Source organism: Passer domesticus, chromosome 4 (assembly GCF_036417665.1).
Source record: "Passer domesticus isolate bPasDom1 chromosome 4, bPasDom1.hap1, whole genome shotgun sequence".
Lineage (NCBI taxonomy): Eukaryota > Metazoa > Chordata > Aves > Passeriformes > Passeridae > Passer > Passer domesticus.
This window is the reverse complement of record NC_087477.1, coordinates 27,726,650-27,748,128: the sequence shown is the minus strand read 5'-3', so window position 1 is coordinate 27,748,128 and position 21,479 is coordinate 27,726,650. Positions and strand designations below refer to the sequence as shown.

General features: G+C 41.4%; 2 protein-coding genes across 2 annotated transcripts in view; one reads left to right on the top strand and one right to left on the bottom strand.

The window, feature by feature from the left end:
* The window catches only part of ANAPC10 (anaphase promoting complex subunit 10), a 171,007-nt gene that overhangs the window by 8,406 nt on the left and 141,122 nt on the right, over positions 1-21,479 (bottom strand). The window lies entirely within an intron of this gene.
* The window catches only part of HHIP (hedgehog interacting protein), a 70,808-nt gene continuing 52,703 nt past the window's right edge, over positions 3,375-21,479 (top strand). The window contains exons 1-4 of the mRNA XM_064416762.1: positions 3,375-3,641; positions 10,550-10,745; positions 17,844-18,000; positions 18,846-19,047. Coding sequence (XP_064272832.1) covers positions 3,375-3,641; positions 10,550-10,745; positions 17,844-18,000; positions 18,846-19,047 — 822 coding nt within the window. The remainder of the gene's footprint in view (positions 3,642-10,549; positions 10,746-17,843; positions 18,001-18,845; positions 19,048-21,479) is intronic.

The window sequence follows — 21,479 nt, the reverse complement described above, 5'->3', positions numbered from 1 at the left end:
ACCTGAAAGCAGGTTTCTTGGCGCAGCTGAATTCCCTTGCAAAATATGTATAACATAAAATAATTTGAGAGACAGTAATTTCAAGTGTGTGCCACAATCAGCCTCACACTCTTGACGCATTCAATCCACACGATAACAGGTACTCAAGGACATATCATTAGATATATAATAATACCTATTAATTAAAGTAATGGTGTAACTAAGCACAGTCTGTTTATCTTCCAGGCAAATCCAGAAGAAAATCCAGCTACATTCAAACAGTGTGGCAGAAATAGCTTCCCTTTTAAAAATTTTCTAACCCTTTCACATGTAATTGCACTGTAATCCAAAGACTCTTACTTGTATCCTATAAAGATTCTCACTTATATCCTACAAAGATTCTCATCATATCTGAAGAAATAACAGAATTTATTCAGCTCACTTATGGCATCATCATGTTTAATTATTTCTAGTAATAAGCCTCATGTGACAGAATCCAGGTGGCCTTAAAAAACTGACATGTTTATTTTCCATATTTCCTATGTGTATGTTTTTACTACATAAGTATTCCCTTATCTCTGTTTATCAGGGGCTGGAAGTCACCTCAAGTTAACACTCTGAACTGGCATATACTACTAATACTGATCTTAACTCTGCATTATTAAAATTAAAATAAAATTCTGTATCAACCAAGAAAAATACTTCACTAGAAAAGAAGCCAACTTGTACTTTTAAAGAGTGGAAAGGAACATTAGATTAAATCAGGTCTTCTTGCACAAAACCACGAGAATCAGCAATTTCTATTCAGAGGTTTTAAACAACATTCAACCTTCTTCAAGGTTGCTTATACATCTTTACATCACCCCATCACTATAGAGCTTGAAGTTTTGAACACTTCAAATTATACAAGGTCAACAGTACATTACACAGAATCTCTGGGAAATGTCTCCATCATAGATGCAAGTAAAATTTCTATGTAGAAACAGCTCTTCACAAACTGTCACTTCTTTCTTAGTCTGGCAGTTTGATCTAAAGCCCATTTTGGGTAATCTTTCTCTAATTAATATACCCTAAACTCACCTTCTTGGAGAACTAGAACAGATATTTATGCTTACGTAGGGGAAGAGACACACAGAGCTCCTGCTCTGTCCTTAGGCCACTACAGTTCTGCCAGTGTAACCCCCTGTGAGGGATCTGCTTGGGAATAAAAGTGCCTTTATGATGATACTGTTACTCTGCTGTATATACATGAAAGTGTATATCACTTTCATTTCAGATAATCTGTGCAGTACCCCTGAGTAATGCAAAAGGCACAGCTGATGTCACAGAACTGCACTGCCACAGTTCTGCCATGTCAGGTTGCTTATGGGACAAGTTTGTGTATTGCAAAGCAGAACTTTTCTCTAAAACAACAAAGCAAGGATACTGTATCTCAGGAGTACAGCCTTATTTCACTCACCAACATCAGTGACAAAGCCCAAGCTGCACCACAAGGCCTTCCCTGTTCATGTGGATGTGGCTCAAGCCTGGGCTGGGAAAACCTTCAGTCAAATGAGAGTCAGTGGCAAGACAAGGAGTAGTCATGAGTTGCCTTCAAAAATGCACTTGAAGGAAGAGGAAAGACTCTTTCTGTCCACTCAGTAATTTACCCGATGTGCTGCTTATCCATGCCAAACTCCTATTTAATTCAGTGCGGCTGTTTAAGAGCTCAAGTGTAAATACCAAGAGACTCGCTTTGTTTGGTGAAAAACAGGGCCTAGTCGGTTTAGAGACACCAGTGCTCGTGAGGAACTAATGCAATACTTCTTTCCCTTTCTCCCTCCTAAGGGAACTCTTTGGGTGCATGCCAATGTTTCCTCAATTTCTGGGATGAGAAGCCAGTCCCTGGTAAACATACCTCTGACTTTGGTTCTGCAGCTGCCCTTCGCCTCCAAGTCAGTGGCTGTAGCTGCACCTCAGCAACCTCTGAGGGCTTACCCTGGGCTTCCATCTTTTTCCTCCATTTCACCCCTGCTGGCCTTCCCTTTCTGGATGGCAAAGCAATTGAAATTGACATTGAAATTTACTCCGAAATTGAGTCCTGGCCTCTCACAGGCGCTTTCTTGCCAGCAGGCGCCAGGTACTTGGATCTTCCTGCTCTTCCCACACACATCTCTCCCGCTCTCGGCACACCGGGCCCACGCTCAGCCCTCCACGTGCCTCTCCCTCACGGCCTTAGAGACGGCCGCCGTGCCGCCATCCCCAACATCCTCGGTCATCGCGCCCACACAGCGCGGGTCCGCCAGCTCGCGGCACCTTCGAGGCAGCCCCGGCACCGAAGCCCCGCTGCAAAACGCCACCGGGAGCTGAGGGCAGCTCCCGCCGTCGACGCTGGCCCCGCGCCTCTGGAACCTTCCGTGGCGCTGGGGACGAGCTGCGGGGGCTACGGGCGGGCGCGGGCGAGCCGACCCCGAGGGAGCCCTGCCTCGGGCGCCTCGGCCCTCGGGGGCGCAGGACGCACCTACGGCGCTCGCCTTCCGCCGGGCACCGCCGCGACCCCACCGGCTCCCGCCGAGAGAGGGGAGCGGGAAGCCGCCCGCCCCCTCTCCCTCCCTCCTTCCCTCCCTCTCTCCGCCGGCCCTCCGGGAGGCCCGGCTCCCGCTGCCCCGGGGGGAAGGGGGCAGCCGGACCCCCCGGCGGGGGGATCTCCTCGGGGCGGGGCCCGCCGCCGCTGCCTCCCGCCGGGCGCGGCCCCCGCGCCGCTCCCGCTCCCGGCGGGCCCCCACGGGCGGCACGCGCGGCCGGTGGATGCCGCCGGGTGACGTGCAGGGCGCGCGGTGGCAGCACCTCCCCGCGCGCCGCTTAAAAAGAAGAAGAAAAGAGGGAGCGAAACATGAGAGCCCGGACGAGCCGCAGCCGCCGCCGCCGCCGGCAGCAGCAGCAGCAGCAGCAGCGGAGGGGGCATCGCCCGGCCCGGCCGCCGCCGCAGTCCCGCCGCGGGGACACCCTTCCTATGGGACGACAAGTGAAGGGCTGCTGCTGCCGCCGCCCGCTGCCCGGCCCGCCCCGAGCCTCGGCGCTTCGGCGCGGCAGCGGCAGCTGCTAAAACCTGTGCCGCTCGCACAACTTCGCCGGCTTCGAGCATCCTCCCGCCGGGGCTCGGGGGCTCGGTCCCCCCCGTTCCTGCCTCTTCGGTCCACCTTTTTGGAAGAAGCGGGGGTGGCCGAGGTGCTGTTCCTCGGTCGGCTCTTTAACCGCTGCTGTTATTATTCTCCTCCAGACTTTCCCCTTCTGGGGGAGGGAGGTGGTTTCCTGATCTGAAGTGCAAAGAAAAGTCAGTGGGATTCCCCTCCTTCCTTCTCCCCCCACCCACCCCCCCACCCCCGGTTTGGGTGCATTCACACGCTCCCTCAGGCATGATGCTCAAGATGCTGCCGTTTAAGCTGCTGCTGGTGGCCGTGGTTCTGTGCTTCTTCGAGGGGGATGCCAAGTTTGGGGAGAGCGGCGCCCGGAGGAGAAGGTGCCTCAACGGGACCCCGCCGCGGCGGCTGAAGAAGCGGGACCGGCGGGTGCTGTCCCCGGAGGCCCCGGGCGGCGGGGAGGCGATGTGCCGCGGCCTCTACCCCCGCCTGTCCTGCTGCTCCCGCTCCGAGGCGCAGGCTCTGCCGCACGCCGAAGCCAAGGTAGGCACCACCTGGGGCCGCGCCGGGCTTTGCGGGAGGTTCGCGGTGCTCTGGGCTTCTTTCATTATTTTGCGCCGAGCCGCGAACCTGCCGCGCTCCCACGCGGGTGGCGGGGCGATGCCGCGGCGGGGGGCGGCCGCTCCCGCCCGGGGGGCGAGGGCGCGGCGGCAGCGGGACCCGGCCGCGGGAGGCGCGGGCAGCCGGCGAGCCCCGCGCCCGCAGGGGACACGGGCAGCCCGCGGGGGGAGCGCCGTGCCGGCCCGGCCGCCGGCTCTGCCGCCGCGTTACTTTCTGTCCGCAGCGCCCGAGTTCGCGGCGGCGGCCCCGGCGCCGGTCCCGTTCCCGTTCCCGTGCAGCGGGGCCGGGCCGCCCGCAGGTACCGCCGCTGCCCGGGCGCGGTGCGGGGAAGGGCGGAGGAGCCGGGCGGGCGCCCGGCGGCGGCAGCGGAGGGGCTGGGCTGTGCTTTCGCCCGGCGGTGCCATCCGGGTTGGGGCTTTCCTGGCGTGAAAAATCGTGTCCAGTTCGCTCCACATGCCTACTTCGGGAGGGGGTTTGGATGGCGGCTTGGTGCCGGTGTGCCAACATGCCGTGGTCTCCGGCCGCCTCGGGGCCCGTGTGCTACTCACGGTTCCGTGTGTCAGCGCCGAAAGCCCCCCGAAGGGTCCCGGTGGAGCCCGGACTCCCGGCTCTCGCCCAGGGCCGGTGTCTCACCAGGTGCCGTGGGATACTCTGCCTTTGCACATTACCTGGCAGCCTCTCTGCCCAATTTCAAGCTGCGGTCATGTGAAGGGAAGCACCTCCTCTGCTCACCGATTTTTTAAAATTGTCAAGTTCTCTGCATCCTTTAGCAAGTTAAATTCTGCTTATCAGCCTGTTGCTTAGATTTTCAAACGCGTGGGTACCTAACCAGGCAGGATAAGCTGTGCTGTGCTGGCCAGTGCTGCATCCGGGGGTATGTACGGGGAGGGAAGTTGTGGAATAATGTCATTAAGAATCACTGCACATGAAATAAACAATCAGGTGCCTTTAAAAAAAAAAAAAAGTTATTATTACTTTTCCTTTTATTTCCTTTTTTTTTTTAACATTTCATCCTCCTTTAGGTTTAATTAAGAATTCCTCAGTTACAACTCTCTAGTTGTCAAGGTCTGAGAGACTCTTGGAAAACTTGTGTTTCAGTCTTGCTGGCCCAAGCATAATAAAAAAAAATACCCAGCCTGAATCGAATTTTTATGCTCAGTTCACGGTAGATTTCACTCCATTCTCATGTAAACAGCTTCTACGAATCAACATATGTGTCTGGGTGGTATCTCTCACTTTGTTTTGTAACAAAAAGCCATATTGCATCATTTAATTTGCTCAAGTCATGCAAATAGGAAAAAATCAATAGGACAAAAAGGGGTCGACTTATCCTCCTCCCCACTAAACTGCTGCCCACACACAGAGTCCTGTTGCTTATGGCAAAAGAATAACAACAACACCATTGTGTTTGTTAGTTGGTTCACTAATGGGTGAAACTGGAGAACATCATTCTCCTTCAGTCCCCAGCTCTGTCCAAATGTTCATGCCTTTTGAGGGAGCATTTGTCCTACCCCCTCTATTCCCAGATGATTGAGAACTGTCTTACTGCAGGTTTTCAGCTGCAGATCTCTCTTTATTCATACCATATGCAGCAGCAGTTTGAGATTCAAGGCAGATATATTTCTTCATGTTGTCTAGAGACAGTGTCATTAGGCTCCTGTGTGATGATTGAATTAAACTATAACCACACACAGATAACCTGAACTATCTAGCTGGGAAAAAAAAAAAAGGAAAAAAAGAAAAAATAATAAGGACTGGAAAATATGTCCTTAATTCACCCTGTTTGCAATGTCTCGGTGGCATATATACTACTGAGATTATTCAGTGCTTGGAGACCCTTGTGGTAATTGGTTGAATGCAATAAACTGGAAGTTCAATTTTGGTTAGTTTTCCATCCCCAGGCAGTTGAAGTGTTTATTCTCTTCTTACTATTACTTTAAAAGATCTTTTAATTCCTTTTCAATGTGGTTTTTTGCTTACTGACGGTACTAAAAACTTCATGTAAATGTGAGGAAGTGACCACAGTACCTATTCCTGAGCTGCTGAACCAGTTTCATTTTTATTTTAATATAAATTAAATTTTTAAAGGAGTGTTATTGTACAAAGTTGTAAAATCAGACTTTTTTCACTGAAGATTAATTTTAATGAAACTCACAAATCTGCTTTATCATATGTGATAAAGATATATGATTTAAAAGTATGTCAACATATATGTAATTTATAGTTGACAGAATGGGGTGGTCATTCTGTAGAAGACTTGGCAAAGTATTACGGTATACATTTGAATGTAACTTTCCTAAAAGCACATTATTTTAAACTGTCTTCTACTACAGTTCCCAAACCACCTTTTTTAAACTCCATCATCTGCCTACATGATGGAGAGGCCATGCCATTAAAAGAAATCTGAGCATTGCCATTCTTTTAAAAAAAATAATTAATTGGCCATGCTTAGTAGACATTCTAATAAGAGCCTCTTGGTTAAGATGATGGGTCTATGAGAATTTTTGACCAAATTATTGATCGGTGCTTATAAATGAAAATACCACCTGCAGTTTTGGGAACAATAATGGAGATACCGTAAAGAGCAGATACAACACTACACTGGCTCAAGTAAAATATTTGCATCCTGTTGTTGACATTTAACTCTTTTATTTTTCTGGCAATATCCCCTTGTTTATGAAGGGCTGCTACATCCCAGCCAAACATTGTAATATCAATTTTTCTAAAAGTTTGCTTACAGCCTGACAGGCAAAGAAGTCCTCTCTACCTTGGATGGTTTCACAGCCAAGGCTGTCAAGGAATGGGTGAAAAGTAATTGTTTTCAAGTGTGCCCTTTTACAATCATTTGTTTGCTCTGGCTCTTTCATGAACAAAGGCTATTGTTGAACACATCCAACTAAACAAATAACTCATCTTGGGGTCCCTTTAACAGCTGCCTTAGTACAATGATCTATTTAAATATTACCCTAAAATTGAAACTGAACTCTTTAATGACATAATCCAGCACTATAATACAGAAGAGGCATATGTTCAACTCAACAGCTGAACAATCTCGTCAGCACATGATTTTTAGACATAAATGCTTGTATATCAAATATGGCTTAATGCAATGACTTATTTCACTGATTTCTTTCTTCTGTTAGCATCAAAATTCTACTGCCTTTCTCTAACTAGATATGACGGATTACAGAAAACAGATGACAATATTAGTCGTAAAGAATTTCTGTCTCTTGTGTCATCTTCTGTTCCTTCTTCTTTGCACCCTTCCTTCTGTTGATAAACCAATTTAGTATGCTGTGCTTTCCTGTGCATTCCAGGATTTATCTTACCTTTAGTCTACCCGTTCCACTTTCATGTGGCTAGAGATTAAAGGATGATCTTACAGATGTTGTAAATTAGTCAGCAGCAGGCATAATCATTATTAGGCATGTTGCAATAAATGTTTGGAAGTTTTACATATTTTCCAGAGTGCAGTTAGTTTAAACCACTGCAGTTTGATGGTTTCACATACAACTTTAAAAATTGAAGCAGGAAATTAGTTTACATTTCTTCAAAAGTCCAAAGCCATTGTCAACTTTAAGGTCATTTTCAAAGTAGACATCCAACAGAAAAAGCTTCATTTAAGTAAGTATTTCAGAATCTGCTTAGAACTGGTTTAGTGTACTCCAGGATAAATACATTATTGATTTACTGAAATTCAGAATAGAGACTTGTCCTATCTCCAAGCCAGTACAGAGTTACACATCAGACCTCACACAGAGCAAATGTTACCACCCTATTTTGCTTGAGCATTCTAAAAGTTAAGTAACATCGTACTTGATTTTCAGATAATTGATTGACTCTCATTCCTTAATCTTCCGATTAGCTATTATATGACCAAGATTCATTCCAGAAATGACATGAGGGGGTGAATTCCTGTGGTTAATTCCTGGATAGCAGCTGCTCAGGGGGATTAGGATCCTTTTGTCTTAACTTTGAGGACTGAAATGTTGGCAAGCCTGTATCACCAGGCAACGTCAATTACGTTTTCCACAAGAAACAGTAAATTAGCTTTGCCATCCTGTAATTTATTTTCCCCCCGCCCCTGTTCACAATGTGTTCTGGAGTCTTCAGTAGAAGTACAGTTTTCTATCTGCATCTCTGTGGAGTTAATTCAATAAACACACTGAATATTTACCTAGTAATACCTTGTGTTTACTTGTACTTCTAAACACACCATCACACTGTTACCACAAGAAAGTCTGAGATGAACTCCCTGATGAAAACTTCTGAGACTTCTGCAAACCAGGTGGTACTACTGCATGTAGGCAAGTACTTTGAAGGGTCTGTACTCACAGCCCTTTGATGGAAGCACCAAAATGGGTCATTTCATCCTTACTTCAAGAAACAAGTGACATGATGATGATCTTAAAAAGTAGTATTTATGGATAGTGGTTTTGCTCAACCCCTGTTGGCCTCAGACTTTGTCCTGTTTGGCAGCCAATGACCTGATTGAATTATACAGGCGCTTCCCTATATCAGAATCATAGCGCCCTTAGGAAAGTTCAGCTAGTGCAGAATTAGAATCACATCAGAATCCTCAGCATGGATTGCTGCAAGCATGTCAGTTGTCTTCTCTACTACCTGGGCTGCAATCCTCAGCAGTATTCAAGTGGAAAGTTTTAGTTGTTATATATTTTGGTTATAGTTTATAGCAGTTATCATTATATTTTTACTTCTTGTTGTCAAGATTTACCATATCTAGAACAACATCTGAAACTCAAGAAACAAGACTAAGGTTAAGAATTCTACTGCTATGGCCCAAATGGGCAAAAAGAATCTAAACTTTTTCAGGAGAGAAGAGCCAGTGGCCATGGAAGAAATTCCCAAAAGAATTCAGGATTAAGGCAAACCTTTTGCTATACATGGAACATGCATGGGTCATTTCTGTCTGATTGATTGCTGTCTTAAAACTTAAAAAAAAAAAAATGAACCCTTTACAAAAATCTGGGATAATTATATTCTCAAGAATGGTTTGAAGTGAGATAATAAACCATATGAGGCAGATGTTAATCACATTACTCGCCTGCAGGTGCTGTGAAGCTGAGGATAGTTTGACAGGAGATAGTCTGAAGAACAGAACATTTAATGCATTTAGTGATCCTGGCAAACCTGGAGGAATTCTTTTAGAAGCAAATGGCAGCACATCCAGAATAAGGGTAAAAGCCAAATGGTGTTCTTCTAATCAGTGGTCCAACTTTCAACACTAAACTTCAGTGCACATTTCAGATGGTCTTTTGACAATATATGTATGGTAAGACTAAATTTTCCTGGATGGAGATTGCCGTCTAAATTAAGGTTGTTATAAATAGGATGTTGTTTAAATGTATGGGCCGTATATTGTGCAATATTTTGAATACATACCTGTTTTAAACAATTGAAAGTGCATTTCTCTCAAGCATTTGAGGTCTATGTAATTATGCTCTGTAAATAAAAAGCTGAGTTCAGACCTGTGTTATCAAAATACAGTGTCCTAGAAGAGAGCTGACCTATGAGACAGCAAACTGAAGCATATTCAGAGTGTTCCTGCACTAAATAACTGATTTATCAAAAGCAATTAGATAATTCCCTATAATGTTACATGGCAAGGGAATGACATTGGAAAGTCCTTCTGTAAACGAGACCAGAGATACAAACTATAGAAAAACTAGCAATATTTTCAAACGTGTGATTTGCAAATATTTACAAATTTCATACATGTATTTATGACATCAATATTTCTTAACATAAGTGTCTTAGAATCTCTGTTTATAACTGTGTTATATAAATAGTAGAAAGAACCTGAGCTTTGTTTTTGCACTGGTCAGATTCAGACCCTCTCAACAGAGAGAACACATTTCCCAGTGCCCACCATTGGGATGAATGACCAAAAAACAATCCATGTAGTTAACAATAGATTAATAAAGTACAAGCATTCAAAAGCTAATAAAGACAACTACGCTGTTTGCCATTATTTTTCATTATTTGATGACATTGCACTACTTAGGCTTCTGTGTTTACTTAAACACATCATCATTTGTGGTTTCGTGCCTCTTTAAGTGCTATGCATCTGTAATATATGCTTTTTTTCAGGACAAAGTTACAGTTTCCACATTGACACATACAAGACATTGCAAATTCTACTTCTGCACTTAAAATAGAAAAATATGTCTGAAAACATACAGGGTTTCCCACCTCCAAATAGTGTGCCTTAGACAGAGCAAAAAGCAGAGCAGCGTTTAAAGCATGAAAAATCCATGGCACCTGCTGAATTCCACAGCAGTCATTTCAGCAGCCAGGCTTTGTGTTGTTCAGATACACCTATTTTACAAATACATGGTTTTCCTGATGTGTTGTGATGCAAGAATTTAAATTTTTAGTCTCTAAGCATTTGAGTAGGCCACCTTACAAGTTAGGATTTTAGGTGTTTCAGAGAAGTGGGTGGGCCTGCTGGTGTAAGTCCCTCTTATGTAAATGATTCCTCTAGTTCAGAATTTGTCTATGTGATGGTGGGCACGGGTGCTTAAAATAACTTAAATGGTTATTCTTATCTGAGAAGCAAGCTCAGACAGGAAATCTTATAGAAGATTTTGTAAGAACCCTCTATAAGAAATCAGAGCAATCAAAATCTCACTGTACCAATGGCATATTGCACATTTCATAGTAATAGCTTTTGCATGAAACTCAATGCATTCATAGTAACTGAACTGGTTCCATTAGCATTATTTGTGGCATTAGGCCATGCAATCTTTCTTTGTGGAGGATGGGGACACAGGTCACAGGTTTACTTGTCTCTGGTTTGTGGCTTGCAGGTCCTTTCTGTTACCAACAACACAGAATGTGCGAAGCTACTGGAGGAAATCAAGTGTGCACACTGCTCACCTCACGCTCAGAACCTATTCCACTCACCTGAGAAAGGGGAAACTCCTGAAAAAGAACTAATGCTTCCCTACCTGTGCAAAGACTATTGTAAAGAATTCTATTACACCTGCAGAGGTCACATACCAGGTAAAACTCATAACAAAATATGGGGCTAAAGGATGTCCTGATATGTTGATATTGCCTGAGCAGTTATAGATCCAGCTTTTAAACAGGAAAAATCCCCACTGACATCCAGGGGAATTTGCTCAAGCAGGGACAGAATGTCTTCACAGCACATCCTGTGTAAGGAGGTGAATACTTTGAGGGCTTTCTTGCCACCCTGCTGTTGAACTCACCATGAAACACACATGGTTTGATTGTTGTCAAAGGCACCAGAAACTCTTACCTTTGCTGAGATATTATTGTGTTCATTCTAATAATGCAAACAAGCAGCTGGCCATCGAGAAGGCTACGCTAAATGATAACTTGCTTTAAAATGCAAGAAATAAAAGGTCCTGGCTGTTTGCTGTAGCCTCTAAAAGCTGATGAGTAAAGTGTTTTTTCTGGTTTTGTTACCCTAGAAACTGATGTTTTTTCCACAGTGTTTAAAGCCCATTGAAATCAAAGGGCCCTATTTGATAGACTTCTGTGATCTTTGAATCACTTCCAGCGTGCTGTTAACAAGCAAATTCTTAACTTACCTAACACTTCCTCACTGTAGTCAGTGGAGTTAGCTGGACATAGCCAAAAGCAGAGTTTGCCCTGTGTTTTCTGAGGCAGTCACCAAATGTGTGCTATCACTTGTAACTATATCAACAAAATAACCGCAGAGGATGGCTCTTTTAGAAACACTGTCTTAAGACACTATTATGTTAAATAACATCTTTGGTATTCCCAATAGTAAATTATTTATATGTTTAAGACTGTCATTTTTAAACTATGCTTTTTTCCCTGTCCAAACACTACTTATAAACAATGCCACACAGGAGAAAATAATTAAATAGGTTAAGATTTCTTCTTTTTTTTTTCTTTAAACTAGAAACACACACTGGAAAAAAGGACTTGATAATGAGATGAAAAATGATTTTGTGAATAGTCACTTTTAACATATGAACACAGCTTTGTAATATAATATAAACATATTTGAGTAAAGGGGATAGTTTAAGTGGATGGGATTTGGAGGACGGTTTTTTAATTGCATGTTTACAGTGTGTACTTGTTTTCTCTGAAACCCCAAGAGTGCAGGGATTTTTTTGCAGTGTTCTTTTATTGGCTTGAGAAAACATTTTGAATTGACTTACTTTTTCCCTTTACTGTGGTTTAACATGTATCTCAACCCATTCAAATATGAAAATATTATTATTGTCTTTATAAACTAAGAGATGTTTCTAAGGCTTTCTTAAACCAGCTGTTTCTTGCTCTTTATCACATTCCCCAAAGCAAAGCAGAATAGATCATAGTTGCCAAGACTGCCTGCTGAACAGCGATAACAGATTAGATATTCTAAATGTTTGGCCCATATAAGAAGTCAGCACAAAGACATTTTTGACATGAGTTTGTAGCTAGCACAAATGATTTTCATATTCTGCAAAACTAGACCCTCAGAGTTGTTTTGTGACATTCTGTGTTTATGAGGAAACAATTTATTTAATTGAAAAAAGTGAGAGGGAAAAGAAGGAAAGAAGGAGGAGGTGGAGGGAGGGAGGGAGAATGAGAAAAGGCTGAGCAGCACAGGAGCTACAGCCACAGGAACCTCGCTCCTCAGATCAACATATGTGGTGACGAATGACAAATTTATTTTTCTACAAAGTTTGTGTATATGTAAAACTGCTGAAGTGCATCAAGATGTCAAGTGCTTTTTGTGACCACCCAGGTTGCCTTGAAAGATAACCAGATGAAAGCATAACTTTAGCACTGGGCAGAGCACTGTGCTTTGCAGGAAAAGAACTTACATATTTAGCATCAGTTAAAATAGGATTTTTCCTACATCAATCAGATGCTAATAATTGTTCTAAATACTTTTCCTGAAAGTAGGTTGTACTAACAAAAACTTGTTGCTTCCTTACATCCACCAACAGGATTAATTTGGTGAGTTGGCTGGTACTCATGGTCATGGATATCTATTCTAGCATTTCCCAAATGTATTCATTAAGATTCAGGTCCCTCTTTTTAAGAAGATGGACTATAGGATTTTAATATAGTTCCATAATCTGGTACATTCTCAAACATAAGTAATTAAAATAACTTATTTGGGGGTTCTGTTTTCCTTGTGAGACTTGTACATCCGTAATAATATTTATTGCAAAAGAAAGAAAAAAATAGAAAATGTGGAAGCTATGTTTTCAGCTTAGCCTGGAGGATTTTACAAAAGAGTTGAAAATTAACAGGCCCCCAAACCCAAGGTCTCTGGCAATGATTCACTGTGCATTTGTTAAAGTGTCGAATAATTACTCTTCCTCCATTAGGGAGTGCTAATTGTTTCTGAACACCAATACAACAGAGTTTAAGGAAATTGCTGACTACAAAAATAATTTTATCCCTGTGCAAATGAGAAATATTATTAACAATTTAAGACAGCAAGCATCTTTTCTGGGATTGAAATGTTAGCAGCACATATTAACCAAGAAGGCTGAGAAATTATGCATCAGTTTTTTTCATTACTTAGTTTCAAAAATTCATTTATGTTTTGTCTCCTGCAAAGATGAAAACTCTAGTAGATCCTTGGTTAACTCTTTTGAAGACAGCAGTTTGCCCACCAGTTATGACTTTATCAGAATTTCCACTGACTTCTTAAGGAATATTGAGAGAAAAGGTGGACCTTATTCTTTATTCAAGCAGAATTATATCAGAAGCTGTTAGGATTGTGTGGATGAGCAGGAGGGTGTAATGTTTCACAAAGACTTTGAGATTAGAGCTTCTCTGCTTCATTCCAGATAACTGTTCTGATTATTTCTCATCTAATCTTTACTACAAGCCTTGGTTTAAGGGATTATTGATGGAGACACTGGAGTTAAGTGATTTAATGAAGTGTCTTCAGTCAATATGAATTTTAAGTTTTCTCTTTCCATAAGGGAAGACTGGCTAATATTTATTACTAATATAGCTAGTAAAGAAAATCACAGCTGATTCTGCCTTTAGACATAATCAGAAACTTGATCCATGTCATTGGAAGTGGCATATTCTAAGGAACAAACCTGTGCCACAGCCATGGTGCCATCCAAGGACATGGGAGAGATTTTGAGCTATCTGGCCTCCATTGTTTTCATTTGAAGAAATGGGTTCTAGATGATTGTGGGTGAATTCAGATCCAGGCCCAGATCTGAATCCAGACATTACCAGAACAGACGTCTGATAGGATTTTTCAAGCACCAAACAGGGTGTTCCAAAATGTTGGAATTCTGGCCCAAAACATTGGAATTCTAAGACATTCTACAACTCACTGAGCACTTCCAGAAGTTCTAACAGGACTGATTAATAGTCACAGTCAACATAGTCAACCTGCAGAAAAGTAGTAGTGGGTGGTAAATTTGCTGCTGGTAACAAGGGCATGAAGGGGATCAACGCTGGCCCTGCCTGTGTGCAGGAACCTGCAGTGTCTGAGCAGGAGAAGAGGGTCATCAGTCACTTGAAAACCAGCTGGAAATGATGTGAGCTACCAGTGGACTTAGCACATTTTGAAACAATCTGTCTGAAATTATGTCTTTGGTTTGGTTTTTACTGGCAGTTGAGAAGAGAGGAGAATGTGGGGTTTTCGTGAACAAATTCACATCTAGCAGTCAAAGGTGCAAATCAGAAAAAAATCCCCAAAAGGTAAAGGCTGCTTTGACACAATGCTGAACTCTGTGCTCAAGGTCACAGCAGAAATAAAGCAGGTGAGCCTGATTTCCAGATGCCCTCAAAGGCACTGCAGGTTTGCTCAGAGGAGTGGATGGTACTCAGTCCTGTGTGCAATGCCAAGTCTTTGACTTGCTGCAAAGACTGAGACGTGTGCTACCGTGGCACTGGAGTTGTGTGTCAAAGAGAAGAGGAAAGGGAATGGGAAATCAGGGAATCCAGCAAACTGGAATTTGGTGAAGATAGGACAGGAAGGGAGATACAGTGTGAGGAACAACTGGCTGCAAATACAAGTGGAGAGAGGAGGTGGGGATCAGCTGGGAGCAGTTTTCCTTTGAAAAGGCTTTTAATCTTGCAATTTATTCCCACAGTGTTTTATAAAGGCGAACACAGAAAGCCTTCACTGTAGCTGCCTTAACTGAAAAGCCTGTCGTTGGATTCTTGTTTGCAAGACAGAAAGTTTAGCATAGAAATGCAAGCCTGTGCAAAATCTGACACTTAAACATGATGTTTAATCATCCTTTGTGATTTCAATTTTCTTTGTTAACACAGGCACCGCTCTGTCAACGCATACACAGCTGGTAGGAAATTTGTAATAATAAGTATGAGTCTTTTAAAATAAATTAGTTAGTACAGAAATTCACACAGGACCAAGGGTTGCAGTCCCTATTACTTTTTTTTTCTTTTTCTCCAAACAATTCTAGTGCTTAGGGGCACTTGTCAGGGACCATTCTTCTGGACACTGTACAAACTCTGAACAAAATGGCAAACTGTACACTAAAGACCTTACAATCTAAGCATGAGAAAGAAGATAATAAATGGCTACAAGCAGATAGGAGTGCAGAAGAAAATGTTTCTCTAAATGTCCTCAGTGAAGCTGTTAGTATGTTAAATGGAGCATATATAAGACATGGAGGGTTTTTTTTTCCTAAATTACTATGTTTTTTATAGAACAAAATAGCAAAATTCCACCCTTAACGCACAGGTGAAACTGTATTTACAGAGGTCACATTCCTTCCAGTAATGCAACATTTTTCATAGTTGAATTCTAGCTCCACTTTTTTACAAGCATTTCTAATGAAAATGGTCCATAAGCCTTATCCTTTCTAGAATCTGCTGAAGGGTTTGCTAAACAGCAAAAGGCAACTGCAGTGCAGCATGCACTTTAGTGCATGATAAAATATTTCATGAGGCAAAGGGATTAGTCTTACATACAAGAAAAGGCATTGTGCTGCTCAAGTGAGTTTGCATCTGATTGTTATTTGAAATGGACATGTTCTGAGTGAACAACATGATCACAACCTGCTCTGGGTTTCCCTGACTAAAGATAACACTCAAGCCAAGAGAAGTTTATCTTCAGTGATTAGTAAATTGTATACTTGGAAAATTCTAGAAATTCTTAGTAATCATACACCTCTAATCTGCTATTGCATTTTTTCAAATGACCCACTGTGCCTAGAGAAATAAATTATTAAAGACAAACCCCTGTATTCTTAAGTCAAATAATTCAACAGTAAGATTCTAGATTACCTTTGATTTTGGCATTATATTTACAAGCCTTGGAATACTACTCTATGATTATATCAGAGTTCCTCTTCAGTTGTTCCACTTGAAATTACATCTCCCATTTTCTCCAAGTAACTACTATAAATTAAAAGCAGCTCTTCAGAGATGAAATTTACTGAAGCTCCAAATCATGGTAATTAAACTTTTACACCACAACATACTACCATGTGTTTCTAGATATTATTTTATAGAAATCAAAGACAGGCTTTGTCCTGTCATTTTTTCCAATATTTTTAAAGGAAGATATATATGAAAAGAAGTATAGTTGGGTGGGAAAGGCTTTTCACTCCACAAGAATTCTGGGATCCAAAAAATTTTCCTATTCCACATAAGGAAGAAATTGAACTCTTTCGAAATTTTCCATGAAGAAAGCCACAGAGAGACCACCCCAGGATAGCTAATAAAGTCGTTGTTAGGACATTTACTTGGGAAATGGGAGACTTAGGGTCAAACTCTTGTCTGACAGATGAGGGGCATTGACCTGAATATTCCTCTTCCTAATGAAACACCCTAATTACAAGACATTGGAGTATAGTGATACAAGGTTTGCTGTCTGGTTCTGTCTTTTTCATTTAGACCAGAAGTTTGAGCTTGGACCAGAAACATCATGTTAAGTAACATTTTGTCAAAACTGATAATGTTTCTGAAAAAGCTTTGCTTGTAAGAAATTGGCATTTTCCAACGAAACACAGCTGTCCCTGATCAGCTCTTATTGTACATTGTAAGCCAGAGGTTTTATGGCCAAGATCTATGGATTACTGCATTATTCACAAGTGGTAAAGCCATGCATAAATTAGGCCTCTAATTCCAATTAAGTGCTAATTCTGTGTATCCTATGAGTTATGTCCTGGACTATAGTACATCCTAAGACAGTTGCCAGTAATGCAAACAGGAACGAAGGTAACTTAAGACATATAATCTCGACAGTGTTCTGGTAAAATAGTACGTGTATAACTAGCCAGACTCTGTCCTCTTGGATTTAATACTCCTGATTAAAACCTGGATTGAAATTACTAGAAATAGGTTTGTAAACAGAAATAGATTTTTTTTTTATGTCCTTAAACATAATTCAAGAAAGTAATAACCATAGTGGCAGGGTTTTTCTTCAAAGGCTCCCATTTTATCAACTTTGTGTTTCTCTGGGTCTTCAAAGTCCTTCCCATTTTCACCTAAAACCTAAGGACCACCTTTCATCCATTGCAGAATGAGACATATCCCCTTTCCAGGGGATGGGGCTGAGGAAGTACACTTCACCAAGGGACACTGCTCAGCTACTTTAATGCTAGGAGTCAACCAGAGGCCAGCTGGATGTCAACGTGGTGCAGTTTTCAGCACTACTTCCCACTTCTCACCTCTCCAACCAATGTCCTTTGCTGGCACCATTCCACAAAACTTTTCTGCATGTCTTTTATCAGAGTCTTCACTGAGATTTTGACTAGAACTAATCAGTTATTTTTAAAAAGTTAAACAGAAGCTGCTCAGGCTATTTTACAGCAGATACTGCACTTGATTGATAGGGTTAAAATTAGGGAGAAGTGCGTCACAGCCTCAACTCTGAACTTTGTCTCTTAATTTTTTAGTGAGTGAACGATTGTGTCATTTTGAATGAAACTTAAGCACACTGAAAATGAGGTTTAATACAAATACAGATGAATAAACTGTAAAAGGCAATGCTCAGTTTGTGTTTATACATTTGTGTTTACTCAGAGCAGACTCTCTTTTTGCAGATAGCCCTTTGTTTAAAATGTCTTTTCCACTATAATCTATTTAAAGATGAGTTTGATGACACAAAATTGCAGACATGACAACACACTAAATATTTGTATGCTCTTTTGCATTTTTAAGGTTTTCTCCAAACTACAGCTGATGAGTTTTGCTATTACTATGCAAGAAAAGATGGTGGTGTGTGCTTTCCAGATTTTCCAAGAAAACAAGTGCGAGGGCCAGCTTCTAACTCCCTGGACCACATGGAAGAATACGACAAAGAGGAAGAGATCAGCAGGTTCATAAAGATAAATGCTGTTTAATCTGAAAAAAAAACCCTAGCAAAGCCTGTGGTTTCACAGTGAAACAGCTCTGTGTGTGCTCATGCTGAGCAGCTGTGTTTTCCAGATGTGACTTTCTTTTGCTGCTGCTAGTGTACGTCAAAAGAGAAAGTTACACCAGCTTCAGCAGTTCAGTACCATTTGATATTTGCCTTGCTGAAAAGGTGTTAGAATCCTGCTCTGATCCACCCTGTGGATCTTGGTTATTGTCCAGCCCATGGATCATTCATAGTTCTGGGAAATAATCTGTACCTAAATTTAACATTATTAAAAACCTACGAGAAGTTTATTAGTAAAATGTTTATGTTGTGATCTTCAATTTATTTCATTTGTGGGGGTTTTTTTGGTGAAAATAATTAAATTACATTATTCCATCTTAAGTCGTTATTTTAAAATGGATATTAGAATCCAAATTTTATCCAAGCGATGAAATTTACTGTGTTTATTTTATAGTCCAAATTCTGTATTTCTAAATTATTCTCTTCTTTTGCCAACTTTTTCCCCTCCCATTGCTCTACATTTTGGATCTAAGTTTATTTAATGTTCTCTTTTTTGTATGCAGACCACACTTTCCTCAAGGGAAGTTAAAGCTGATTTTCTGTATTATGTGCTTGCATACGTTCAAGGAATAATTAATACATTAATGCAAGGGAATAATTAAACATTAATATATTTTAAAATGTTTTATTATAAACCTGTTTTTAATATCATTGCACAACAATAATTTTATCTTTTAGGGACACTGTTGTGTCATGGTTACGAGAAAGAATAAATGTCTCACTATTTCTTTAAATTTCTTTAGAAAACACAAGCACAACTGCTTCTGTATTCAGGAAGTTGTGAGTGGACTAAGGCAGCCTGTTGGAGCAGTACATTGTGGGGATGGATCCCATCGCCTCTTTATCCTTGAGAAAGAAGGATACGTGAAGATTTTCACTCCCGAAGGAGACATACTCAAGGAACCTTTTTTGGATATACACAAGCTTGTTCAAAGTGGAATAAAGGTTGGATTTTATACTTACCTCTACCTTTTTATATTTTAGCATGTATATGGGAGAAATGGGAAGAATATTTTTTAGGTATTAATTAAATTTAAGTAACAAAAAAGAGTAATGATGAAAGACACCACAGTTCTTTCTGGCAAAGAAGTGAAAACTCATAGTGGGAAGGGAAAACAGCATCTTGTAACTCTTATCAAACTATTTTCTTTCCCTTCACTTCTTCCTCACTTTAAATTCAAAATTAAACTATTCAGCACCAGCATTCCACAGTAATATCTTTGTATTTTCAACCTTTGGGCTCATTTCCATCCCACTGAATTCAGATGAGTTTTGCTATGGTGCCAGGGGGAGCAAGTTTGGCTTAAGGCCTCCCCTGCCCTCCAGATGCTTCTTGATGCCCAGGGAGCTGGACACAGGAGGGGGCCTGGGAATGCTCAGGGATGCCCTGGAGAGGAGCAGGAATGCTCATTCCCTCTTGGCTCAATCCCAAATGTAGCACAAGCTTCCCTGGGTGGGAGGCTGCTTTAAAACTGCGTGGGTTGGAAGGGCACATAAAAGTGACTGACCCTCTAAATTCAGACATGAGGGTTGGTGGGATGAACAGCTTCCTTCCTGTCCACTGGGAACACTTCTGTGGTTGGGACAGTGAGTGGGGAATGGGCACTGGTGGGAATATGTTGGAAGGTGGAGGTGAGAAATTACATCTAGTAATGGGGTAAGTACCAATAGAAAACTCTTAAGTCTGTTGGAAGATATTTTACTTCTGGAATGCTGTCAAGTGTTGTTCCATGTTGATTTCTTGTCACAATTCAGATATATAAAGAAGTTTTAAGTTGTAATCAGGTTATGCCTCGAACAGTCAGGACTATGTATCAAAAAGCCTTCAAGGATGAACGTTATATTGACACACTCTTGACAGAGGGATCTTAAATGATAATTGTGACAAACTAGATCTATTTGAAATGCATAGCACATGTTAACTGATAATTTTGTTTCAGCTGTAAGGCAAGAGGCCAATTAGGATAGACTTTTCTGAGCAAAAATCTCAGAGGTTTTTAGTGTGTATTGAAAAATAGAGAGATGAAAACATATTGCACATTTTTCAGGAAAAAAACTACTTTATATAATTATGTATTTTGCTGAACGCTTCCCTTTCTGCCCCTGAAGATAACCATTATGTTCAAGATATCCAAACAGAATGGACTTATCAGGGGTGTTTTTGAACAGCCATCTAAGGCTGTTTCATATTTCTTAAAAGTTCTGATCACTTGTACTTGTGGAAAACTGAAAGTGACTTTTCCACAGAACTGTTATTGATCCCAAAGAAACCTTTATTGAGGAAACTTTTACAGCTGCAACTTAGAGACAAGGCTAAATGGAAAACTGATTTTCCATGCTTCTGAACAAGCACTAACCTGATTGATAAGACTCCCAACAGGTACCCTCAGGATCAGATACAACTTTCAGTTCTGTTTTAAATCTGATCTTTTTTAAAAATCATCATGTAATGCTCTACACTGGATCTGTTTCAACTATAACATTTTGTGTAAATAATTTGATGTTTCTAAGCTAGAAAGTCTAATTCAATTCCCTGAGATAACAGTCCAGTGACTGAGGATAATTGTGTTGCAGTGTTTAATGGAGGCTGGCAAGAATGGAGGCTTTATGTACTTTGCAGAGAAGGAGAAAGGGAATGTGCCTAGGAGCAGGACTCCAGCTCTTAAACTGAAAGAGTAAAGAATTTGTGGAATGAGTACATTACATAAAATAATAAATAAATCAAAAACCCCAAACCCCATATAACCTAAATGATAGTTTTAAAACAAGGGTTCTCAAACATTTTTACATTTATCCTCTGCAGTCTAGTTCCTGTAATCATTGTCCATGGTCCCTTACCCATAAGGATGGGAGATCACTGTGGCAATGGCAGCACTGTCACTACTTGGTAGAGTACTTGGTTTTACTTACCTGTTACACACTTCAATAGTAGAAATCAGTAGTACTCTGTGGACAGATGATTTTCCAGCAGGCAGAACAGTCAGCAGTTACAAAAAACCTCAACAAACCTCTGTGTAAAACACTGCATCCACTGGCACAGTGCAAACATCATGGAATGTGTCCTCTGTGCTCACCTAGGAACCATGTATAGTGCCAGAATTTGGATGTACACACTTTGAAGAAAACAAGAACCACTCATCTGTTTTCCAGCCTCAGAGCAATAATAGCAAGAAAAGGCAAAAATTTTTTTCCCCTAAAAAGAAGTGTAAAAATTTTCTCTCCTACACTCAAGTGTCTGAAAACAGCCTCTTCTGCTATTTTCTTTTTGTACCTGAAATACAGACAAATACTTAACTCCAGTGACAGTCAAAACAGCAAAAATACTTTTTCAGATTTTAGAGACATATTGTACTCAGTAAATAATTAGAATAATGATA